Below are 18,728 nucleotides of genomic sequence, written 5' to 3'. Positions count from 1 at the left end.
AAAACCATGTATTTTGAGTAGAATATTACTTCAGTAAAACTAGCAATGAGACAAAAAATGTACTATGTACATTTAGTGGATTGTATTAATAAAGGGAGTCATAAAGCGCATCTCTGGAGCAACCCATCAACCTATCGAGTGAAACTTCAGCCATGAATTAGTTTGTGGTGAAAAAATGAGACAGAGGCACCTCAGTTGAAAATAAAATGTATTGATTTCTTACTGGTACATTTGAGCCCTCTTTTCTGCCAGGAAACCCTTCTCAGTGCAGTACCTGTTAAAGGTTTAATACACCATTAAAATCAACACAAGTAGACAAGTCAGATATATAGAGCATTGTTACAAAGTCTTCCCAAAAGGCACAAGAGTAGCCATGACGTCTCCCTTAAGAGAACATTTGCATAATATGAATAAATACATCTGCTGGCACATCCAACTGTGTCACAATAAACACAGTCTTCATAGAATCAGCAAAGGACAATAACATCATATAAATATCTCTCAATAAAATATATACGTAGTCAGAATTAAGATTAGACTTATTTAGTACCATCAACTCTAAAAATATCAGGTTTCAAGCACATAGAATATCAAAAAACGCCAAACTTATGTTCAGCCCTTTAAGAACCATAAATTGGGTAAAATGTGCAATTAATAGCATTTTTGTAGGGCTGACGCAGCACTCACACACAATTTTAGTTATTGCCAAGGAATCTTACATTTAAGTGAAATGGGTCACTACTGTCTAATAGTGGTGGGGAACGTTTTTCCTATCTGGGGCCATTGATGTTTGTCCTGACAAGGCTACTGTAAAGGAATGAAAAATAAATATGCACCTTTCAAACATATGAGCATTTGTGGTTTTAATCTCTTAAAGTATTTTATTTTATTTTTTTGAAGGCCCTCTAACCGCAAGTTCCACAAACCTGATGTAAAGATTCTCACTACTATCTTCTCAGCACTTTTAAACAACTGAACCATTTACTCGTTTTTACCAGACAGTCTTTGGTTCAGCAGTTAATGAGAGCCCTAGTATAGAAAACTAAGAATTGCTTTGAGTCCTCTTTCCTTTTGTCAAACGGAATGGTTTAAGACATTATTAGTTCTTGATGCCACTCTGAAAATGCATTTACCACAGATTGAAATAATTTCATATCAGAACCACAGTATTTGCAACAGAAAAACAACAAACAAATGATAGAATTTAGAAGCAAACAGTCTTAAATTTGTGGAAGTAAAAACGCATGCACACGGATCCATTTTGTTTGCACCACTTATCATAGCAGGGCGGTTAGTAGTGTTATATTGTGTGTTGCTCTGGATTAAGAACATTAAAAATAATAATTAAAAAAATCATAATAAAAAAATCCCAAAGAAAGAGATGCTATCTCATCATACTTCCTGGAAGGTGCACATTAAGTTTGCAATCAGTGTTGGTGAAATGCATCACTGTTGCTGCAATAAAATCTGGACTGTGAGACTGCTGAAGGCTAATCTCACCGTTTGACATCGTGGGTCAATCCCGCATAGGATTAGTGGATGCTGCAGCCTCGGCAAAGAAGAGCGGTTATCTTCAGAACATTTTAAGAGTGATTTAAGTGGGGAAGATATAATACACCTTTCACAGTATGAGGGCACATCACAGTAGCATGTCACTGGCCAATGAGGAGGATGTACTTCTGCATTCTCGATTTATTGAATTGAAGGCTTGATGGAGCTATTTTCCGATTGATGCTCTTCCAGTTGCCTCAGATTTTGAAGCAGCATCAATGTTGAAAATTCTAGCTTATAAAGAACCACCAAAAAAAAAGACAGAAGTTATTTTGTTATAATCGTCTGCATTTTTGAGTGTGGTAACAAGGATCGAAACGAAACCCCGCCAAATCTCAGAGGGAGTCGTTAGCGAGTGTCTCTGTGGAGAGCCAGATCCTCGCCCCATTCAAAAACTTACTGATGGGAGTTCCGTGAATGCTGCGGCGACACAGGTTTCCGACAGGTGTGAAAGGAAAAGAGGAGGAAAGGAATTCTGGAGGGGAATCATTTGGGGAAGCGGCCTGAAAATACATTCGCCTTTGGTCAGCAGGGGGCCCTTTTGGGCTGGGGAGGGGCGTCCCGCTCGGGGTGGGTGCCTTGTACTGCCTGAGATGCTTCTGTAGCATCTCGATTTCATCCACCAGTTGGGAGAGCTTGTGGTAGGCAGTGATGGACCCGCCCTTGGAAATGCAGGCTTCCGGCACCCAGCGGAGGAAGTAGAGCTTCCAGAGGGCCACGTGGGAGGGCGAGAGCAGGGGGAGCAAGAGGCCCTGCTGGTCAGCGGGTCGAGAGAACCACTCCCTGAAGAAGCGCTCCGACGGGCTCTCCACCACATATTTCATGGGTGAGAAGTCAGCCTTCAGCTCGGCCCCCAGGGAGCCACGGCGGGTGAGCGCCTCCTCTCCGCCTTTCAAGCCGTTACGCAGAGATGTAGAGGCTCCTCGGAAGACGGAGCCGTATTTCTGGAAGGAGAGAAAAAAAAAACATCCATGAAGACGTATTTAGAGATGGCAACCCCTACCAATTACATCTGAGAAACATTCTGGATATTCTGTCAGGAACATTTGCATCTCAGCCAAAACAACAAATACGCACCACCAGAAAGACAACATTCATATTTTCATTAGATTTTTATTAGAATAGTTTTAAGTGACAAGATAATGGCATCTTAATTGTTCTTATTTCAGTTTTGATTGATTCCGCATGCTGTCTTAGCACAGTATTGCTAAATATACAATAATGTAGTGACAGTTTGATTTACAGAATATCCTAAAAATAATTATCAGGTTGTATGGTCAGTTAGCAAAGCTGAATCGATTTAAAAAATAGCAAAGTAAGAAATGTAATTTGGAGAGTATTTATCCCGCAGATCTCAAAATTCTAAATGAAATCACAGCACGTTATTGTGCAAACAAAAAGTAAACTTGCTGATTCTATAAATATTGAACACTCTAACCAGTATGAGGCCCCTCTTATATGTATTTCATTTTCTCTCTAGACACACTTATTTGCTGTTCATAGTCGGTTACTTTCCATTGTAATGAATGTGGTTCCAGTGAGACTTGAGCGACAAAAAATGTACCATAACATCATTTATTCTGGTGTTTTGTAACTACATTTAACAATGTTTTAGAACCTGTTTATCATGGATTAGGATTAGCATGTATTTGCCTGTAAATTACGTGTCCTCCTTTTGAGTGAACGATCAGAAGCGTCGCTTATTCACCGCAATGCAGGCGTTGATACGAGACTTAGAGGAGTGGCTGCTGTTTAGCCGCCGAACTAGCCTGCCTGCCTGCCTGCCTACAGTGAACTCATAGAGCTGCAAAGCTAGTTTTGTACATGGGGAAGATGCGATTACATCAACGAACATTACTGCGGTTAGGTGGTAGAGGCCAAATCTTATGTCAGCCAAACACAAGCCAGGGTACTTGACAGACTCACTTGCTAACTCCAAATAAACTCATTCACTGCCGCTGACAGGCAGCTACCATATATACCAAAAGTATCAAACTGGGAGGGCTGGCAGTGAATGAGTTCATCTATCGTGCATGTTGTCTCATCATGTCTGAAACATTTTTGACTTCACCTGAAGAGCAGAACACATTTTAACTGCCCGTAAGAATGTACGTCCCCAATCGGAATTCCATAGCATAGCGGGGCTTACATAGTTTTCCACAAGTGTCATCACTTTTTGATCAGTACGACAGATAAACAAGACAAATCAGCAGACAGAAAATCGCAGTCTTTGTTACCTTTGCACGTCTAAAGCTTTTCACTTCCCCATTCAGAACACATGCAGCTCCTTTGCCAACATACATGGGGTTGTTAAAAAGGGTTTGGTCTTTGGTGGAGAATTGCTGTGACCAGTCCCACACAGGAGGGAAGTACACAACGGGGTCCTCCCCTTGAGGGATGGCTTTATTCCTTGCAAAGTCCTACAGAAGAGAGACAATTAAATATGTTGAACTACAACCTAAGTATTTGATCAGTCATCAAACCAACACACAAGGTCAAACAAGTGACATCATAAAACTTTGTTGTAACAGACAAAAAGCACGCATCAACCAATCACAGAAATATATTTACAATGAAAATAAATACTCATTTATTTATTTTACATTCCTCACCATCAAGTACTGGGCACGTTGTTTAGGAGAACTGAAGAGGAAAGTGCTGAAGAGTGGGATCCACATGCTATCACTTAAGACTGTCAGATAAGCTTCTGTGAACTCAAATGCAGCTGGATACTGGTTCATCATTTGCCACAAGCAGTCCAGGAACAGCATGAACAGTGGGGACTTTTTATAAAAAAAAAAAAAAATACACAACCAATGTAAGTGTCTTGATAAAAGAAAAGTGCATTAACGTGTACAAACGGGCAAATACCTCCTCTTTGTCATTCTTTTTTAAGTGGTTGCATCTGTCCAAGAAGCGATGGCCTGCCATCACCCACTCCTTCTGCACCAAACCCTGAAATCCAACAAGGCTGCGATAGTGTGGGTCCACCATGAGCTGCACCAAGGAGGACACTACGCAGTTCAGGTCGCGGTCCTCTTCCTCTGTGGAAGATCATGCGGAACAACATCAAATTGTTTACAAGAGCACTTTTCTTTTGAGTCTCTGAACAACATTTCAAACAGCATAACGTGCTTATTAAGATGAATATGAAGTTAACTTTTTTTAATGGGGGGAATTTCAAAGGCACCTCATGTTACTATTGACCCAGAAGTGCTTACCTTGGAGAATGACTGAAACATTCCTCCCTTCCAAGTGGTACACTATCTCAGACGCCTGCTTCAGGAAGGCCCTGCAATCACAGATTATACCTTAGAAATGTTTTTGTGTATTTACTACTTGTTTAAACATTCCCACTACTCGCTGAAACACAACCCATCTCTAAAATTTAGCGATTGGGTTTAGTCATAAAATGGGCCAACATTTGTGATTCTTAAAAACAAAAATTTTTTTTTTTTTGCATGTATCGCGTAAGGGTTTCTATACTCAGGCAATTTATGAGGTGCTATCACAAACTGGCAGTTTGTTTTCATACCTGACATACTCAAGCCATCGTGAGTTTTCAATGGATGAAAGCCACCTTTCCTCAGACTCCTCAAAAGGATCTGCACACAATCAAAATAGAATGCTTGTAATCTCAACTGAACACAAGAATGTCGAGGAATTTCTTTTGTGTTCAGATGGGAACCGGTAACAAGGCTCGCCTATGACGCAGATCTGTCGGATTTTGACGAAAGAACTCTGGATCTCCTGGATGTTGGGCAGACACTTGTCCAGGTCGGAAGTGAAGACTTCACTGCACTGTGGGTGGCTTTTTGTGATGGCAGTGATGATCCTACCAAAATGAATGACACACACTGAGGATTGATGAACTCTTTCAAACATCAGTAAGTTAACTGTCTAGCACAAAAAAAAAAAAAATGTTGTACTGCTGAAAACCCTGGGTGGTATTTGAAATAATTCACTCATCCCCTACTCACTACATAGGGATATTTATATAAAGGACTACTGTATATACTGTAGCATATTTAAAATAAATACAAACAAAGCAGTGAGAAACAAGTTAAATTCATTTCGTGACTATGAAATAGATGAAAACACCATTGATTAATTCTAGTCCCCCCACAACAAAATATTTTGTTGTGCGTTTTATAACAAGAAAATAGCACTTTATAATATTGTACTTGTAAATCATACAGTAGTAACATATTTAAATAGAAATAAAGCATTAAACCCTTTACAGCACTTTTTTTTCCCCCCTTGTGCTTCATTTCAAGATTGTCTTGTCATGTCAAGATTGCACCTTCCAGTGTGCATGCCATGGCCACCTGCAAGCAGTAAATACAGAATACTATAATATATAATACAGGGGGCGCGGCATGGCTCAGTGGCAGAGTGGTCGTCTCCCAACCCATAGGTTGGTTGTGGTTTCGATCGCTGGCTGTTTCTGACCATGTCAAATTGTCCTTGAGCAAGATAGTGAACCCCCAGTTGCTCCTGATGCTGCGCCATCAGTAGGTAAATGAGGTAAAGGTGAAGCAATTTGAGTGCCGAAGGTAGAAAAGCGCTATACAAGTGACAGTGACGAACAGAGGTACATAGAGGTCCTCAGCAAGTCACAGTAATAGTCAACGTTCTTTGCAGAGAAATATTTTTTAAGCCCTTGAGTATTGTTATATCATCAGATTATCAGTCAACATGTGTTGCTCCACCAACTATGTTCAAATACTTGTTGCTCAAGGGCTTGTAACACCGCAAGAAAGCTGATAGTTTGGTTAGTCCGTCTATGGCGTTTTGCATTGTTTGTTAGCATTATGCTTAACAGACTTTTCTAAGGGCAAACGTGGTTGTGTTGAATAAATGTCAACTATTTTATGTTTAATTTGACTGTAAATTTCAACTGGGATTGGCAACGAACCTCTTCTTTGAAGAATGAATGAAGTAGTTTAATTCAAAGAGCAAATACAAAATTTCATATACAAAAGTAAAGTGAAAAAAACAGGTTGCAATGAAAACTTGTATCTGTATCTCCCTACCCCCATATATTAGAATTGTGCACAAGAAAAACTCTTTATTTGGCTCACTCGTATCTCAAGGCCCTCCATGTATGTCGATTCATGTGTTGCTCAACTTAGTTAAAATAGTTTTGCAACACAACTCGTGAATTTTTCAAGTGCGAAAATTCAATAGTATTCAAACCAACCAATCATTTTTCTGTATCAATGCAACGCATCATGGGATATATTTCATTTTCCAGTGACTGTCATCGTTGACCTCTTTTCAAGATGCATTGTGGGATACAGTCAGGGCAGTATATAAGGGATAGCCTATACTCACTAGATATTCCAACAGCACTACAAAATGGCAAGCTCACTAGATAGGGCAATAGGGAGTGATTCACAATTTGACCATGGTTAGATAATCTATGCATTCTTTGTGTTACCTCTGCTCAATCTTCCTCTGCTGGACCGGGTCACACACACTGGACATGCGCACAAGAGCACTTCCATTACGGTGATTCCAGCACCAAAGCTACAGCAAAGGAAACAATGGTTGATTTTGCTGGGGTCAAAGGAAAAAATTGAAAAACATTCCTGGTCATCTGACAAACAGCACACATTAAGTGGAAATGACACTCACTGGGAGGCGGTTGCCAGTTAAAAATATGGAGTACTGCTTAAGATCTTGGTCTGCTAGAGAAACTGGGACGACAATGTACTCCGGAAGACTGAGAAGTCAATAGAAAAAAAGACAGTGAGTCACAAAATGCATGCAGGCGTTTGTTGTTCATGAAAGTATGCGTTAGCACAATCAAGTACATTGACCTAAGTCATTTCAGGTGTCAAGTTATTCATGTGTAATAAGGAATAAACACTACAACCACATAAAAAACACTGGACAATGATTACAATGCAACCTCTATGAGGTCACCTCTGGACTCAGTGGCACCCCCTGTCAAATGGAGACATGCATTACAGTGAAACAAAAATTATTTACAGTGTAAATACACTGTTTTGCCAAAACATACCAGGTATGACTGCAAAGAGAATTTTAGACCGTCAATAATATTCTAGGAGGTGCCGGCATACTTTCCTTCAGGCTCATTGCACTTGCAAAATAACAGCAGACCAAACCTTGAGGAGATGTTGTAAAACTCGTTTATGGAGCACACTCTCCACTCCGAGGCGCCCGTTCTCTTGATTTCTCTGTCCCACTCAGACCGCCGATCAAAAATGGGCGTCTGTAATCCTCCTCGTCGGATGGACCCGTTAAGTCGCTCAGCTGGAAAGCAAAGACACAGGAATTCAATCTCATTTGCATGTACAAGCATTTGTATTATTTCATTGTGATGAGTGTTTTTAGAACCTTTGGATTCATGGTACCGCCGCCCCTGATACTCAAAGCCAAACAGCAGGTGCAGATCAGCTGGATGGGAGTAGTGAGCAATAGCGAGACAAACCTACAATAAGAGAAGCACAACAGAACTACTCACGAATGACTGAATAAAACTGAAAAATGTTTTTTTTTTAATGACAATTTCATTCGAAGTACCAAGGTTTGATCCTAAATGTTTGCCGTCAATGTTATACATTAATGGCCACATTATGCCGCCGTCCCTGTGTGACCTATATCTTTGCTGCTGTAACAATGAAAATTTCCCCACTGTGGGATCAATAAAGGCATTCTTATCTTATCATTAAAAAAAAGAATAAAAAAAATAAAAAACTGAAGGCGTTTTAAAAGCTTCCAACACACGAACAAGAGTGACCTGGGAACCAAGCCTTTTACTCTGGATTGCACTGTAGTCACACAAAGCAGGCCATTCAGAAGAAAAGCTGTGAAAAGCATGAGGACACCAAAGAAAACACTGCGTGTGTGCGTGCGTAAGGGAGTACCCAACTCTGTAATTTACTACAGCCAAATAAGTTATTATAGGTTGGCTTAATTCCATATGTCGTAAAGAGAAACAGGGCCAGGGCTATTTTTTTTTTTTTTTTTTACTTCACACTGTAATTACTAACATTGTGTCCCTAAAAATCCACAGCAGTGAGGAGTGGCTAATATATTTCTGTGACAGAACTTCCATGTTGTAGCAAAGAACATACTGTCTGAACAAAATCTAACAGTACAAAAGTCAACAGAGGCCGAATACAGTAAATGACATCATGACTATTTCACCCTGAGATACAATTCAATTAGATGCCTCCTGTTATCACATTAATGCTGGTTGTAAAATCTTATGAATAAAGCTGCCTTGCCTTTCCTATTCATATCTATGGCTGTTCTTTACCGGAGCGAGTTCTCATCAGCGGAGCGGACTTTAGTTTGAGTCTTACTGATTCACAGTACAGTATATACTTATGTTTACATCACGCCTGTGTGGCAGAATTGTGTTTTAATGGTATACGCTTACTGAACTGCATGTCAAAGTATTTTCTAAGTTTATACCCATAATTGTAGTAGATAAACTGTCTTTCATATTAATTAATGTTTCATTTGCCTTTATCTCGGTATGCTTTAATGCATAATAGATCTGATATTGTTTGTTGTAAAAAAGATTGGTTTGTTGAAAAATAGAGAAGGACCTTGAAAAAAAATACAAATGGAATCGCATTGAGATCGTTTACTGTAATTGTTCAGACCGAGCTTGTATCTCAAACTTTCGGGTTTGTCGGGTCACTCGAATCTCAAGGCACTGTAATTTTAAAGTAAAACCCACCAGGTATAGCATTTATTATGCAGACAAGCCACTAAATCCATTGCCTTAAATTTTAGTCAATTATTTCTTTAGATTCAGACAACACAGTGTTGGACCGTGTATACACTAAAGGTATATGTTTGCCAAATGTGTAGCAGGTATGTACTGAGGGAATTGCTCCCAGATGGCTTGGCAACAGATCAGACACCAACTTAGCATATTCAAGTGTTCAGTCACTGGCACGTTATATCGTGATCTACAAATGCACAGTATAACTTCGCATAACTGAATTTTACTGGTCAAAAAGGTTTATTTTGTGGCTATTGCTGAGGAAGTAACTATACGATGGCTAAATGTTATAATTTTTCTTGTCATTGAGAAAGTGGCCATGGCACTAAAGCTGTGTGTTTGCGTGCGTGCATGTGTGGTTGAAGTCAGGAAATGAAAGGGGCAGCAGCAGACAACTCAGACGTGGACAGAGGAAGCAAGTGCACAAATTGCACAATCAGCACTAAGCTTCACGTACATGATGTCAAAGCAAAATGCTTAGATGAAAACTAACTTATCTAGAAATGCATGGTCGTAGACAATCATTGTGTCCCACCAGACTACTTTCGCTGACAAATTTGTAACTATAAATGTAGTTCAGGGGAATCAAATTCCAATAGTTAATGTTATGAACATTTTTTCTTTAACCATGGAGAATTTTGCTTTTCAAATGCAAAATATACATTTCCATCAAAGATCCATAATAAAGATAATCAAGAGTAAAGGGGTGCCTCGACTTAAAATAGACCTGATTAACGAGTTTTTTGAGACACGACCTATCGCTTGGTCGATTTTCTGCTTAATATGAACAACGGCAATAATATGAACAACGGCACTACTAGATGGTAACTTGTGTCGTAACACGCAGCAGTTTGTCAGATAGTGTTAACTAAACTAGCATAGCTACAGATATTAGAACACAAATGGTGAAACAGCACTTGTAAACAGACAATATAACAATAGAAATGTATCCTCTGCAACAAACGACGACTATTACTGCAGCGCACTGAAGAGCTGTGGCCGTCATCTTTGTTTCAATGTGTATGTACATATTATACTCCCCTCTGGTGGCCAAGGCACACAAAGCAAAAAGGCCACACAATGAATTAATGATGTACAATCTGTTTAAATCTATACATTCTATGTGTTTTTACAAAGTGCAACATTATAGAGTGCTATTGTTTTTAATATAAACATCTTACAATTTTTCATGGCATGTTTTGTTGGAATGCCGAAACAGATTAATAGGATTTCCATTCATTTCAACGGAGAAAGCTGATTTGAGATGCTAGTGTTTTGAGTTATGTGTGTGGGTATGGAAATTTAACTCGCAAGTCAAGACACCACTCACTGTCTTGGACATTTTAAGCACCAGAAATGCAAATTTAGTCAGTGATGAGTTGAGTTGAGCGTTCTATACATTTTTGGAGGATCTTTTCAGTGAACTCTTTTTTTTTTTGTGACTACTATGGACAAAGTTAAAAGGGAGTAATCGCAAGTCCTTTCTCATTTGTTGATGACAAGATCCTGGTTGCACAAATATGGTCGAGCTGGGACTGACTCTCATAAAAATGTTTGACTAAAACTATTCATGTAAAAGTTGAATCTTACAACGGATTTAAGACAACATTAAAGTTGACCTTGGACAAAAGAAACTACGCAGCAGCAATCACTCACCTTTTTAGCACTCTCAGGCCCGGCCTCATCAAAGCAGAACCTTATGATCCGCAAGTCTTTACAGTAAAGGATGAGCTCAGTGGGGTTAAACTTGAGCTTTTGGTTTGAGCCCAAAACTTTCTTCTTCCCTTTTGTATCATTCACTGAAAACAGTAAACATAAGTTGAGTATTTCATCAAATGTGCAAAAAAACAAAACAAAAAAACCTCAAAAGGCAGGTAGAGCTGTGAATACGACTGGAAAACACAATCTGGTGAAAGCTAAAGTGAGGGCTGTCAAGTGATATCATCCTTTCGATTGGAACAAAGCCCAGTGTGTTAGCATGAAACAAGCGTGCCTCTTTACAACAACACACTTCCTTCTGTGCTCAGTGAGGCCTGCATTGTAAGCCATTAGTGAGATGTGTAAACAAGGCTAATCCACAATCGGATGCAAAACACTGCCTTTGTGCTGGCATCACTTGTTATCAGAGGGGTAGATCAGGCAACGGCTAAAGAGCAGACAGTCATTATATAAAAAGTCAGCTAAACAAAACAAAACAAAAGGCATTTCTTACGACCAATGTGTGGGACCAGTCTTACCTGTTACCACGTGCTCCAAACATGTCAGGGGGATGTCATGCTCTCCCAGCAGCAGGTGGGACAGCTGAAACTTCTGAGTGGCAAAACAAAAGCAGAATGTGTGACTGGGACCCAATAAAATCTGGTTCAGCAATGACTTGGCATTTTATGATCTCTGCAACAGTCTGCAGCATAGGTGGAAATGACGCATGTTCTCACTTGACAATGAAGAACAGGAAAGTTCACTTCCTCTTTCCCAGTTCATACACACTACAGATATGGAAGTGGGAATATAGTGCACCATTCTGAGTCATTCATTCATCCTTTTCTATTTGGTTACACACGCCAGGAAGTACTTTTTCTGCTTACAGCTTGTGTCATTCAATACAGTACATGACCATCACATAACCTTATTCTTACCGGTTTAGTTGGAGCATCTTGAGGGATGAAGGAGACCTTAAAGTTGGTACATATCAACTTGCCCCATAGGTCATCTTGACTGCTTTCAGCACTGATGCATTTCCTCACAAAGTTGGCCTCGTTAACTACTATCTCCCCTGGAAGCAGACGTGTTTAAAATTAGATTAGAATAAACTCATAAAAGGACATTTGAAAAGGAAGTTAAACTCATTTTATTTAAGGACTCTGGTGGCATGATTAGCCCTGCCTCTCCGGAACGGTTCGGTTGTGGATTATTCGTCATTCTGTTTAATTGTATTGTGCAACACTGATTGTTCGTTTTTGAGAACAGAAAAACTGTGAGATACCCAACTGATTTCCATTGCTCCTGTGACACTTAAAATCAAATTGTATGTTATTCTTGCCCATTCTACTCAAGTTTTATTCTAATAATGAAGAAGAACCAAAACAAGGAAAATCACTATCATACATCTATAAGTAAAACTACATTTACAACATGGTTCGGCTGGCTACGGCAGTCCTGTTTCAGGCCACCGTGTACAAAACGGGGTGGTCGTGAGGCGACGCCTGTTGCCTGTTTTGGTACAAGAAATGGATTAGTGAAGCACCTGTTGACAAATGTAATCCAAAGCTGCCTGGCATTTACGTTTTAACAGTAGAAGGACTTGAAAGCAGGTGAGAAACTTGAGGCACACCATCAGAAAGCGACGGGACGGGATGGAACATACTAGCATCCGTGGTAGACCACGGGCTGAACCGCAGTGCGCCTTTGAGCCTCTGGGACTCAACATCCCCATCCCCCCATGACTCGTCACTGGCACCGTGTTAGACTGTGAGAAAACTTTGTGAGACTTGAATATGGAGAAACGTCTTTCAGACAAGCTGCCATCACATCACAATGACTGTCACTTTAAACATGCCAGCACGTTAAAATAGCGGAAGCTTCCTATGAAGTGGACCAAACTCATGACCAGGAAGCTGTGGTAAATTCTGTACGAAAAAGTTATTTTTGTTACCAGTCACTTTCACTTTGACTCCATGTGAAGGCATTATGCTCAAATATATAGCGGGTTTATAATTCAAGACTATAATTAATCTATTCCTCTCCATGGTATTTCACCTGTGAATAATTACTCTAAATAGTACACCACAACGTTTTATTTCAAAGGCTGCAATGAGCCACTCCCTTGAGGATCCCTTGTCATCTGGTCAGCCCTACACCACAATTATATTTAGATTTGAAAACTCTCCAGCTATGCCAGTTCATGAATGAGCTGCACGTGAGACTGAATTTTTCTAATTAGCTGGCAGAACATTTGAAACTGACTTTCGTGACGAAGCTTTACGGTGATTATTCCTTGCAGAAAAGGCAGATCAAGGAAAACAAACACAAGGGTGATGCGACAATGGGCAAGATGCAAAGATAAGTAGCGGGGTGGTACTGAGAAAGCTCATCGACCTCCAACTACTCTTTATTAACAATATTAAGTGTCTAAGAAAAGCCACTTGTCATTTGTTGCATGGCAATAGTTCAACTTTGTTAGCGATTGCATTTACTCGAAAGAAAGTTGCCATTTTGTCCTCTTTATTTCCCAGTGTCGATGTTCTGTATAAATGGCAGCGATATATTTTCAGCCTTCAGAGGTAATATCAGAGCTGTAACAAAGATGGGATTGTGCGTGTATGTAAAGGAATTCCCTGGAAGGTTGGAGAGAGGTGTAAAACTTAGCACGGAACATTCGCTTGTCATGCCCTGTTGTAATGAAAGCAATTGTCCGTAACAACTTTTAAATGTCAAAAGGCCACATCTAATTATCAGATTGCAGGACAGCTTGTTGCAGCGGCTGCACCTATCAAACATTTTTAAAATTGATTATTCCACCAACTAATTGAATTAAAAAAAATGTGTTTGTATTATTGAACAACAAAACGGGCAATGTGAGGTGCAGATATCATTGTTGTCCACTTGGGGTCTTTGAGGGAACATATGCCGCTTTCCAAGCTTACCTGGGAGTAGCTTGGGCTCCAACTTTTTAATAGGGGGGTCAATGGTCTTCTTCACATCACTCTAAAAAGGAAACACGGTAACCAGCAGTCAGGGGTTAATGAATGATGACAAAAATGTGACATTACAAAGTGGGTCATGAGAATTATGACCTTGTTTATATTTTCCCATGGAAAGAGCAGCCATGTAGACCAAGGTTCCCCTAATGCTTTATCATTTGTACAATGCCTCTATGTTTTTCCAACCAAATAAAGTCTTATATGAGCCAAGTCTCTACAAATGGTTCAAAAACAAATACTATTATCATTTATCAAAATGGTATGCTAACCATGTTGACTACACATTACTTGCTTATGAGTTTCATGCACCATTAAGTTTCCTCCACACAAAAATCAGTGTCATCAGCATTATGTCAGATTTGCATTGTGTTAATTAATACAGGTCAATTTGAAGAAATGGTATGACCCTTTTAGCAACTGATGGACATTCTTGCTTGAGAATAACTTGGAATATAATGGACATAATTTAGAAGGCAATTAATATCCACCTTTCATCATCAAGACTATGAATATGTATACTTATAAATATAAGTCCCTGCAGAGTATAATTATCTAACATCATATAAGTAGGGCCCGACCGTTTGATCTGCCATTTTTAACACACACATTACAAAAAGATATACCATAAATTATGACGTTCAAACATTCACCCCCCCCCCCCCCCCCCAAAAAAATCTGCCGATTTTCTGCCGATTTTTTTCCCCTTGCGATTTTCCAAAACTGTGGAAAAAAAAGTTCACTTTTTTGTAAGTACATTTCACGGTCTGCAATTTTTCTTAAATACAGGAATCACTGCTTCTACATTTACCACAGTTTACAGAGTGTGAGTACTTTTGCCACCTTTGCTTAAAAGTGAAAGGCTGCATGCAACGCATTTAGGAATCTGCAAAATTCCCCACATTATATGTAAGACACAATATCATGCACGTTTGTGTAGTGTTGCGTTGCGTTGGGTTCATGTACTTTACCTGTACAGGAGGGAGATAACACTTGAAGGTTGGTTTCATGGGTTTGACAGAAAACATTGTTTATGTCCGCCCTTTCGAGGTTGCTATTAATGGGCGTTTTGAACAGCTAGCTTCCACGGGGGAAAAACAAATCAAATGGAGCCTTTGAGTCAAAGCCCGTTTGAAAGTTGAGCCCGAGGCGTCCTTGGAAGAAAAATATTCACACAGACGTCTTAGTTGGACGATGGTACTCCTCCATTTCGGGCTAGCCGCTTTGGGGAAAAAGTTGACCCAAGTTATGTTGGGACGTCGGCGTTAGCTCGCTTCGCTCGTTAGCGTAAAGTACGGAATAAAAGTTTGGAAATGCTAAAGTCACTCAACTTTAACTCGCTAGGAAAATATAGAGGCCTCCGACGGGCGCCTACATTTTCGTAACCACCTGTTACCGAAGTCCAGAGCTGCCAGTGACTTCCTCAAAGTGTGACTAATTCAACCGAACGCAGGAGCAGATGCAGTCAAAGGCTTAACGGCCATGTTTGGAAAGTAAGCGGTGAGGTCCCACCCTACTTCCGGACTTCAAGCGCTAGTGCGTCCGAGGCTCCTACGCACTTAAAAAGTTAAAATAGATGTGCTTATTGACAATTACATTATCTAAACAGATGTTTACGACTTTATGCTGTAATACGTTTACATTCAACTGCCGTTGCCAGTCACAAGAAGCCATAAATCAGTGAAAGGTACATATTTTATGGACTACAATTCCCATGAACGTTCGTTAGGCACATTTTTAAACCAATACCTTTATTGATACACTGCAAGCCGAACAACAATTTGTGATTTAAAAAAAAGATTCAGCGCTATGTCGATCAGTGTACGTCACAGTTTTAATGTCTTTAACTGTTATGTTTTTTATTTATGATGTGCAGTTTGGTACGGAAATTTTCTTTTTTTCTTTTTTTTTACAGTAAGTATACGTCTCATAAAATCTACGCTCGCCAGACACATTTGCCCATCCAACAAAAACAAAAGATGAAGAACGAAAAATATTACAACAGTAACTATAGAAAAAAGATGTAAGTGTTATTTATTTTACTTATAATGTTCTTCACAGTATAAATTTCAAAACAAAACTTATAATGTTCTTCACAGTGTAAATTTCAAAACATGTTCGTACAATGCCTTGTGAAAGGAACCCACTAGATGGCGACAAAATACTGTCTACGTTTACCACTCAATTTACTCAATTAGTGGCGTCCGCCAATATTTTCGTTACCAATAAGGCAAAAAAAGCAATCTTTTATTAGTGATTTTGTCTGTTGTTTCATCATCATGTAAGCCTATATAATGCCAAAGTATTTCATGTTATTGTAAATCTAGTGTTATATCTGAGCGTTATGCAAAACAGAATTAAAAACAGGTTAATGTCTTACTAAAGCTTTCATTTTGACTTTCATGTTCCCTCATATATCAAAATGAAACATAATTACGAAGTAAACCGTGAGTTTTGGCAAGATGTATGCTAAAGAGGGAATATAATACACAGTAGTGAAATTTGCGCTAATGACAGTACGGCACTTTAATTTTTTATTTTGTTTTATTTTAAACAACAATCATGGCTTTTATCACAAAAAATACAAAATGTAAATAGTAACTAGTATACAATACAAAGTAACGTTCCACGAAACCAAATAAATAACAGTAATAATAATACAAATTCTAAAAAATAAAAAATAAAAAAAATAAAAATTGCTAGGGCTTTTCACATAACATGTATTTGTCAATTATACAACCAAGAATGACAGCATTTCAACTTTTCATAAATCTGAGGGTTTTCGAAAAAGAAACAAACTCGGTGTGAAATAGAAGAAATTTGGTTTCACCTTCAAAATTTTACATTTGTGTAGAAAAAAATTCCCAAGGATAAGTAAGGTACTTTAAAATTGCACGTTAAAGTTGTCTCACAGTTGCGCATGCGCGTTGGGACATACTGAATATTTAATGAACATCCCAGCTCGGCACCCTTTGATTGGACGGTCGTGGCTCCGTTTCCTGTGTTTTTGTTTCAGAGCCCCACTTTTGAGGGCACTGCTCTCCACGGATCAGAGCTTGAACTCGTCCGCCTGCCGCTGTCACAGGGCTCAGACGACGTCATTGCTCACAATGGACGGAGGACACCGCTGAAGTGGCCGCATCCACGCGTGTCGGACACTATCGGAAATATCTCCCGTTTGCTTTGGATATTGGCCCTGCAGTTTCAAAGTTGACTCTTTTTAAACATATATAGCGTTGGACTGCCGGGGAAGGAGAACACTGTTGCTTTGAAGATGGTGAGTGATGTTTAACGACTTTTTAAAAAATTTAAATAAAACATGACGTGTTAGGAAAAATTGTAATTTCCAAATTTTCAACACGAAGCAGACACTATTTACCTTCTATTCGTTTATTATGAGACTTTTACTTATGGTTTCCTCAAGGTGATGGTAGAAAGGTTTGTACTGACTTTTGATTCCCAGTCACATACACTCACCGGACACTTCATTAGGTACAACTGCTTTATTTTGTGGAGATAATGTTGTTTTCTCGGTTTTCAGATGTGTTTTATCATAAATGTTTCCCCTTGGTGTGGCTGAAATATGGCAATTCTGTATAAACTATTAGAAACACCTGTGAGGATGCAGTGCAGTTCCACACCAGTGCTAAACATACTGTTGAATTTAAAAACTTCATATAAAGCCACAGCTTTATTCAACAGGTGCATCGAATCTTGTGGCCAATGGGTTTAATGTAGCTTGACACATGAAGGACACATCCTTGTCACAAACCGGTTATTCATGCGACAGGAATCAGGTAGCATGTGTCAGGCTCAGTGTGTGTGTGTGTGTGTGGGTGCGTGTGTGTTTGGCTGTTGATTGCATGGAGACAGGTTTTTCCTGGTTACTGAATGGCATCCCTACAACAGACACACCTAGAGGTTATGTGGCTTCACTCAGCCTTGTTATGGCAATAGCTCCCTCAACCATCAGGTTAAATGGCCAAATGTGGTGGCCTGATGTTAAATGGGGGTGGGGGTAGACTATGTTGGATATTCTTCAACAAAGGTGACCAACATGCCTTCCCTGCAAAGAGAATTTACATGACCTATCCAGGAAAAAGATGGCATTTTATTCTCAGGAGCACCGTTGAAGGGGTTTTTGTTTTGTTTTTTACGTTGTTTGATGTGATGCTCTTCAAAGACTAAAACTCTTCATATAATGAGCCCAGAGCCTTTCGCTTTCAACTGTAGTGGAAAATAAAATACATGTAATTGATTCATCTATTAGTGAACTAACTGTATGACACAATCTTCATCCAATGTAAATTGTTCAGCATCTATATGAAAAATCGGATACAATGGATCAAACTCATATGAACCCTTATGTTTACCCATATTTAGATGATCTTAAGGCCCAAGAGACTATGCCATGTGATTAAAACAGGGAGTAAATATTTAGACTGCCATGCTAAGTGAATAGCATCGCTCGGTAGTTCACTCTCTGCCAGATGCTGGATAGCACGTCGGTATGACAGCAGATGGTTTGCATTATTTTCTTTCTCCCAGACCGAGCCCCCGCTCACTCTCGGTCGGTTTCAAAGCTGGCACTCCGTTCTCTGACCCGTCGCTGCTGTTGAGATTTGCTCTGGAATTCCAGCTCCCTCTCTCTCGAAACAGGACGGACACCCATTCACCTGGGGAACTCGTTAGGCTTGTTGCTGTGGTTCAGC

At 39.6% G+C, this 18,728-nt stretch overlaps 2 protein-coding genes across 4 annotated transcripts in view; one reads left to right on the top strand and one right to left on the bottom strand.

Annotated features, from left to right (window-relative positions):
• Nucleotides 1-191: 191 nt before the first annotated feature.
• mtmr10 (myotubularin related protein 10) lies at nucleotides 192-15,554 on the bottom strand. The gene is made up of 16 exons (XM_086026195.1): nucleotides 14,988-15,554; nucleotides 13,963-14,023; nucleotides 11,956-12,092; nucleotides 11,557-11,629; nucleotides 10,976-11,118; nucleotides 7,918-8,011; nucleotides 7,686-7,833; nucleotides 7,192-7,279; nucleotides 6,995-7,083; nucleotides 5,256-5,386; nucleotides 5,087-5,156; nucleotides 4,773-4,843; nucleotides 4,423-4,595; nucleotides 4,164-4,334; nucleotides 3,789-3,971; nucleotides 192-2,495 (listed from the first exon to the last, which is right to left on the bottom strand). The coding sequence occupies exons 1-16, from the start codon at nucleotides 15,042-15,044 to the stop codon at nucleotides 1,887-1,889; spliced, it is 2,298 nt and encodes a 765-aa protein (XP_085882321.1). The 5' UTR covers nucleotides 15,045-15,554; the 3' UTR covers nucleotides 192-1,886.
• A 25-nt stretch (nucleotides 15,555-15,579) lies between these two features.
• The window catches only part of myo1ea (myosin IEa), a 65,447-nt gene continuing 62,298 nt past the window's right edge, over nucleotides 15,580-18,728 (top strand). Inside the window, exons 1-2 of one of the 3 annotated variants that reach the window (XM_086026187.1) lie at nucleotides 15,580-15,703; nucleotides 17,033-17,293. In XM_086026187.1, coding sequence (XP_085882313.1) covers nucleotides 17,291-17,293 — 3 coding nt within the window. In that variant the 5' untranslated portion in view covers nucleotides 15,580-15,703; nucleotides 17,033-17,290. Of the gene's footprint in view, nucleotides 15,704-15,942; nucleotides 16,040-17,032; nucleotides 17,294-18,728 lie in introns of those variants that run through there. The other 2 variants (XM_086026186.1, XM_086026188.1) reach the window with 2 other exon arrangements.

This window comes from Filicampus tigris, chromosome 3 (assembly GCF_054856515.1).
Source record: "Filicampus tigris isolate MCC_2025a chromosome 3, RoL_Ftig_1.0, whole genome shotgun sequence".
In the NCBI taxonomy this organism is placed as follows: domain Eukaryota; kingdom Metazoa; phylum Chordata; class Actinopteri; order Syngnathiformes; family Syngnathidae; genus Filicampus; species Filicampus tigris.
Note: the sequence above shows the minus strand (reverse complement) of the source record. Positions and strands in the feature narration are given on the sequence as shown.

Excerpts from the sequence above, each read along its gene's own strand:
- mtmr10 (XM_086026195.1), bottom strand. The coding sequence starts at position 15,044 with ATGTTTTCTGTCAAACCCATGAAACCAACCTTCAAGTGTTATCTCCCT. Across the intron at positions 11,119-11,556 it reads TTTGGAGCACGTGGTAACAG|TGAATGATACAAAAGGGAAG; the intron begins GTAAGACTGGTC and ends TACTGTTTTCAG. Across the intron at positions 4,844-5,086 it reads CGATGGCTTGAGTATGTCAG|GGCCTTCCTGAAGCAGGCGT; the intron begins GTATGAAAACAA and ends CTGTGATTGCAG.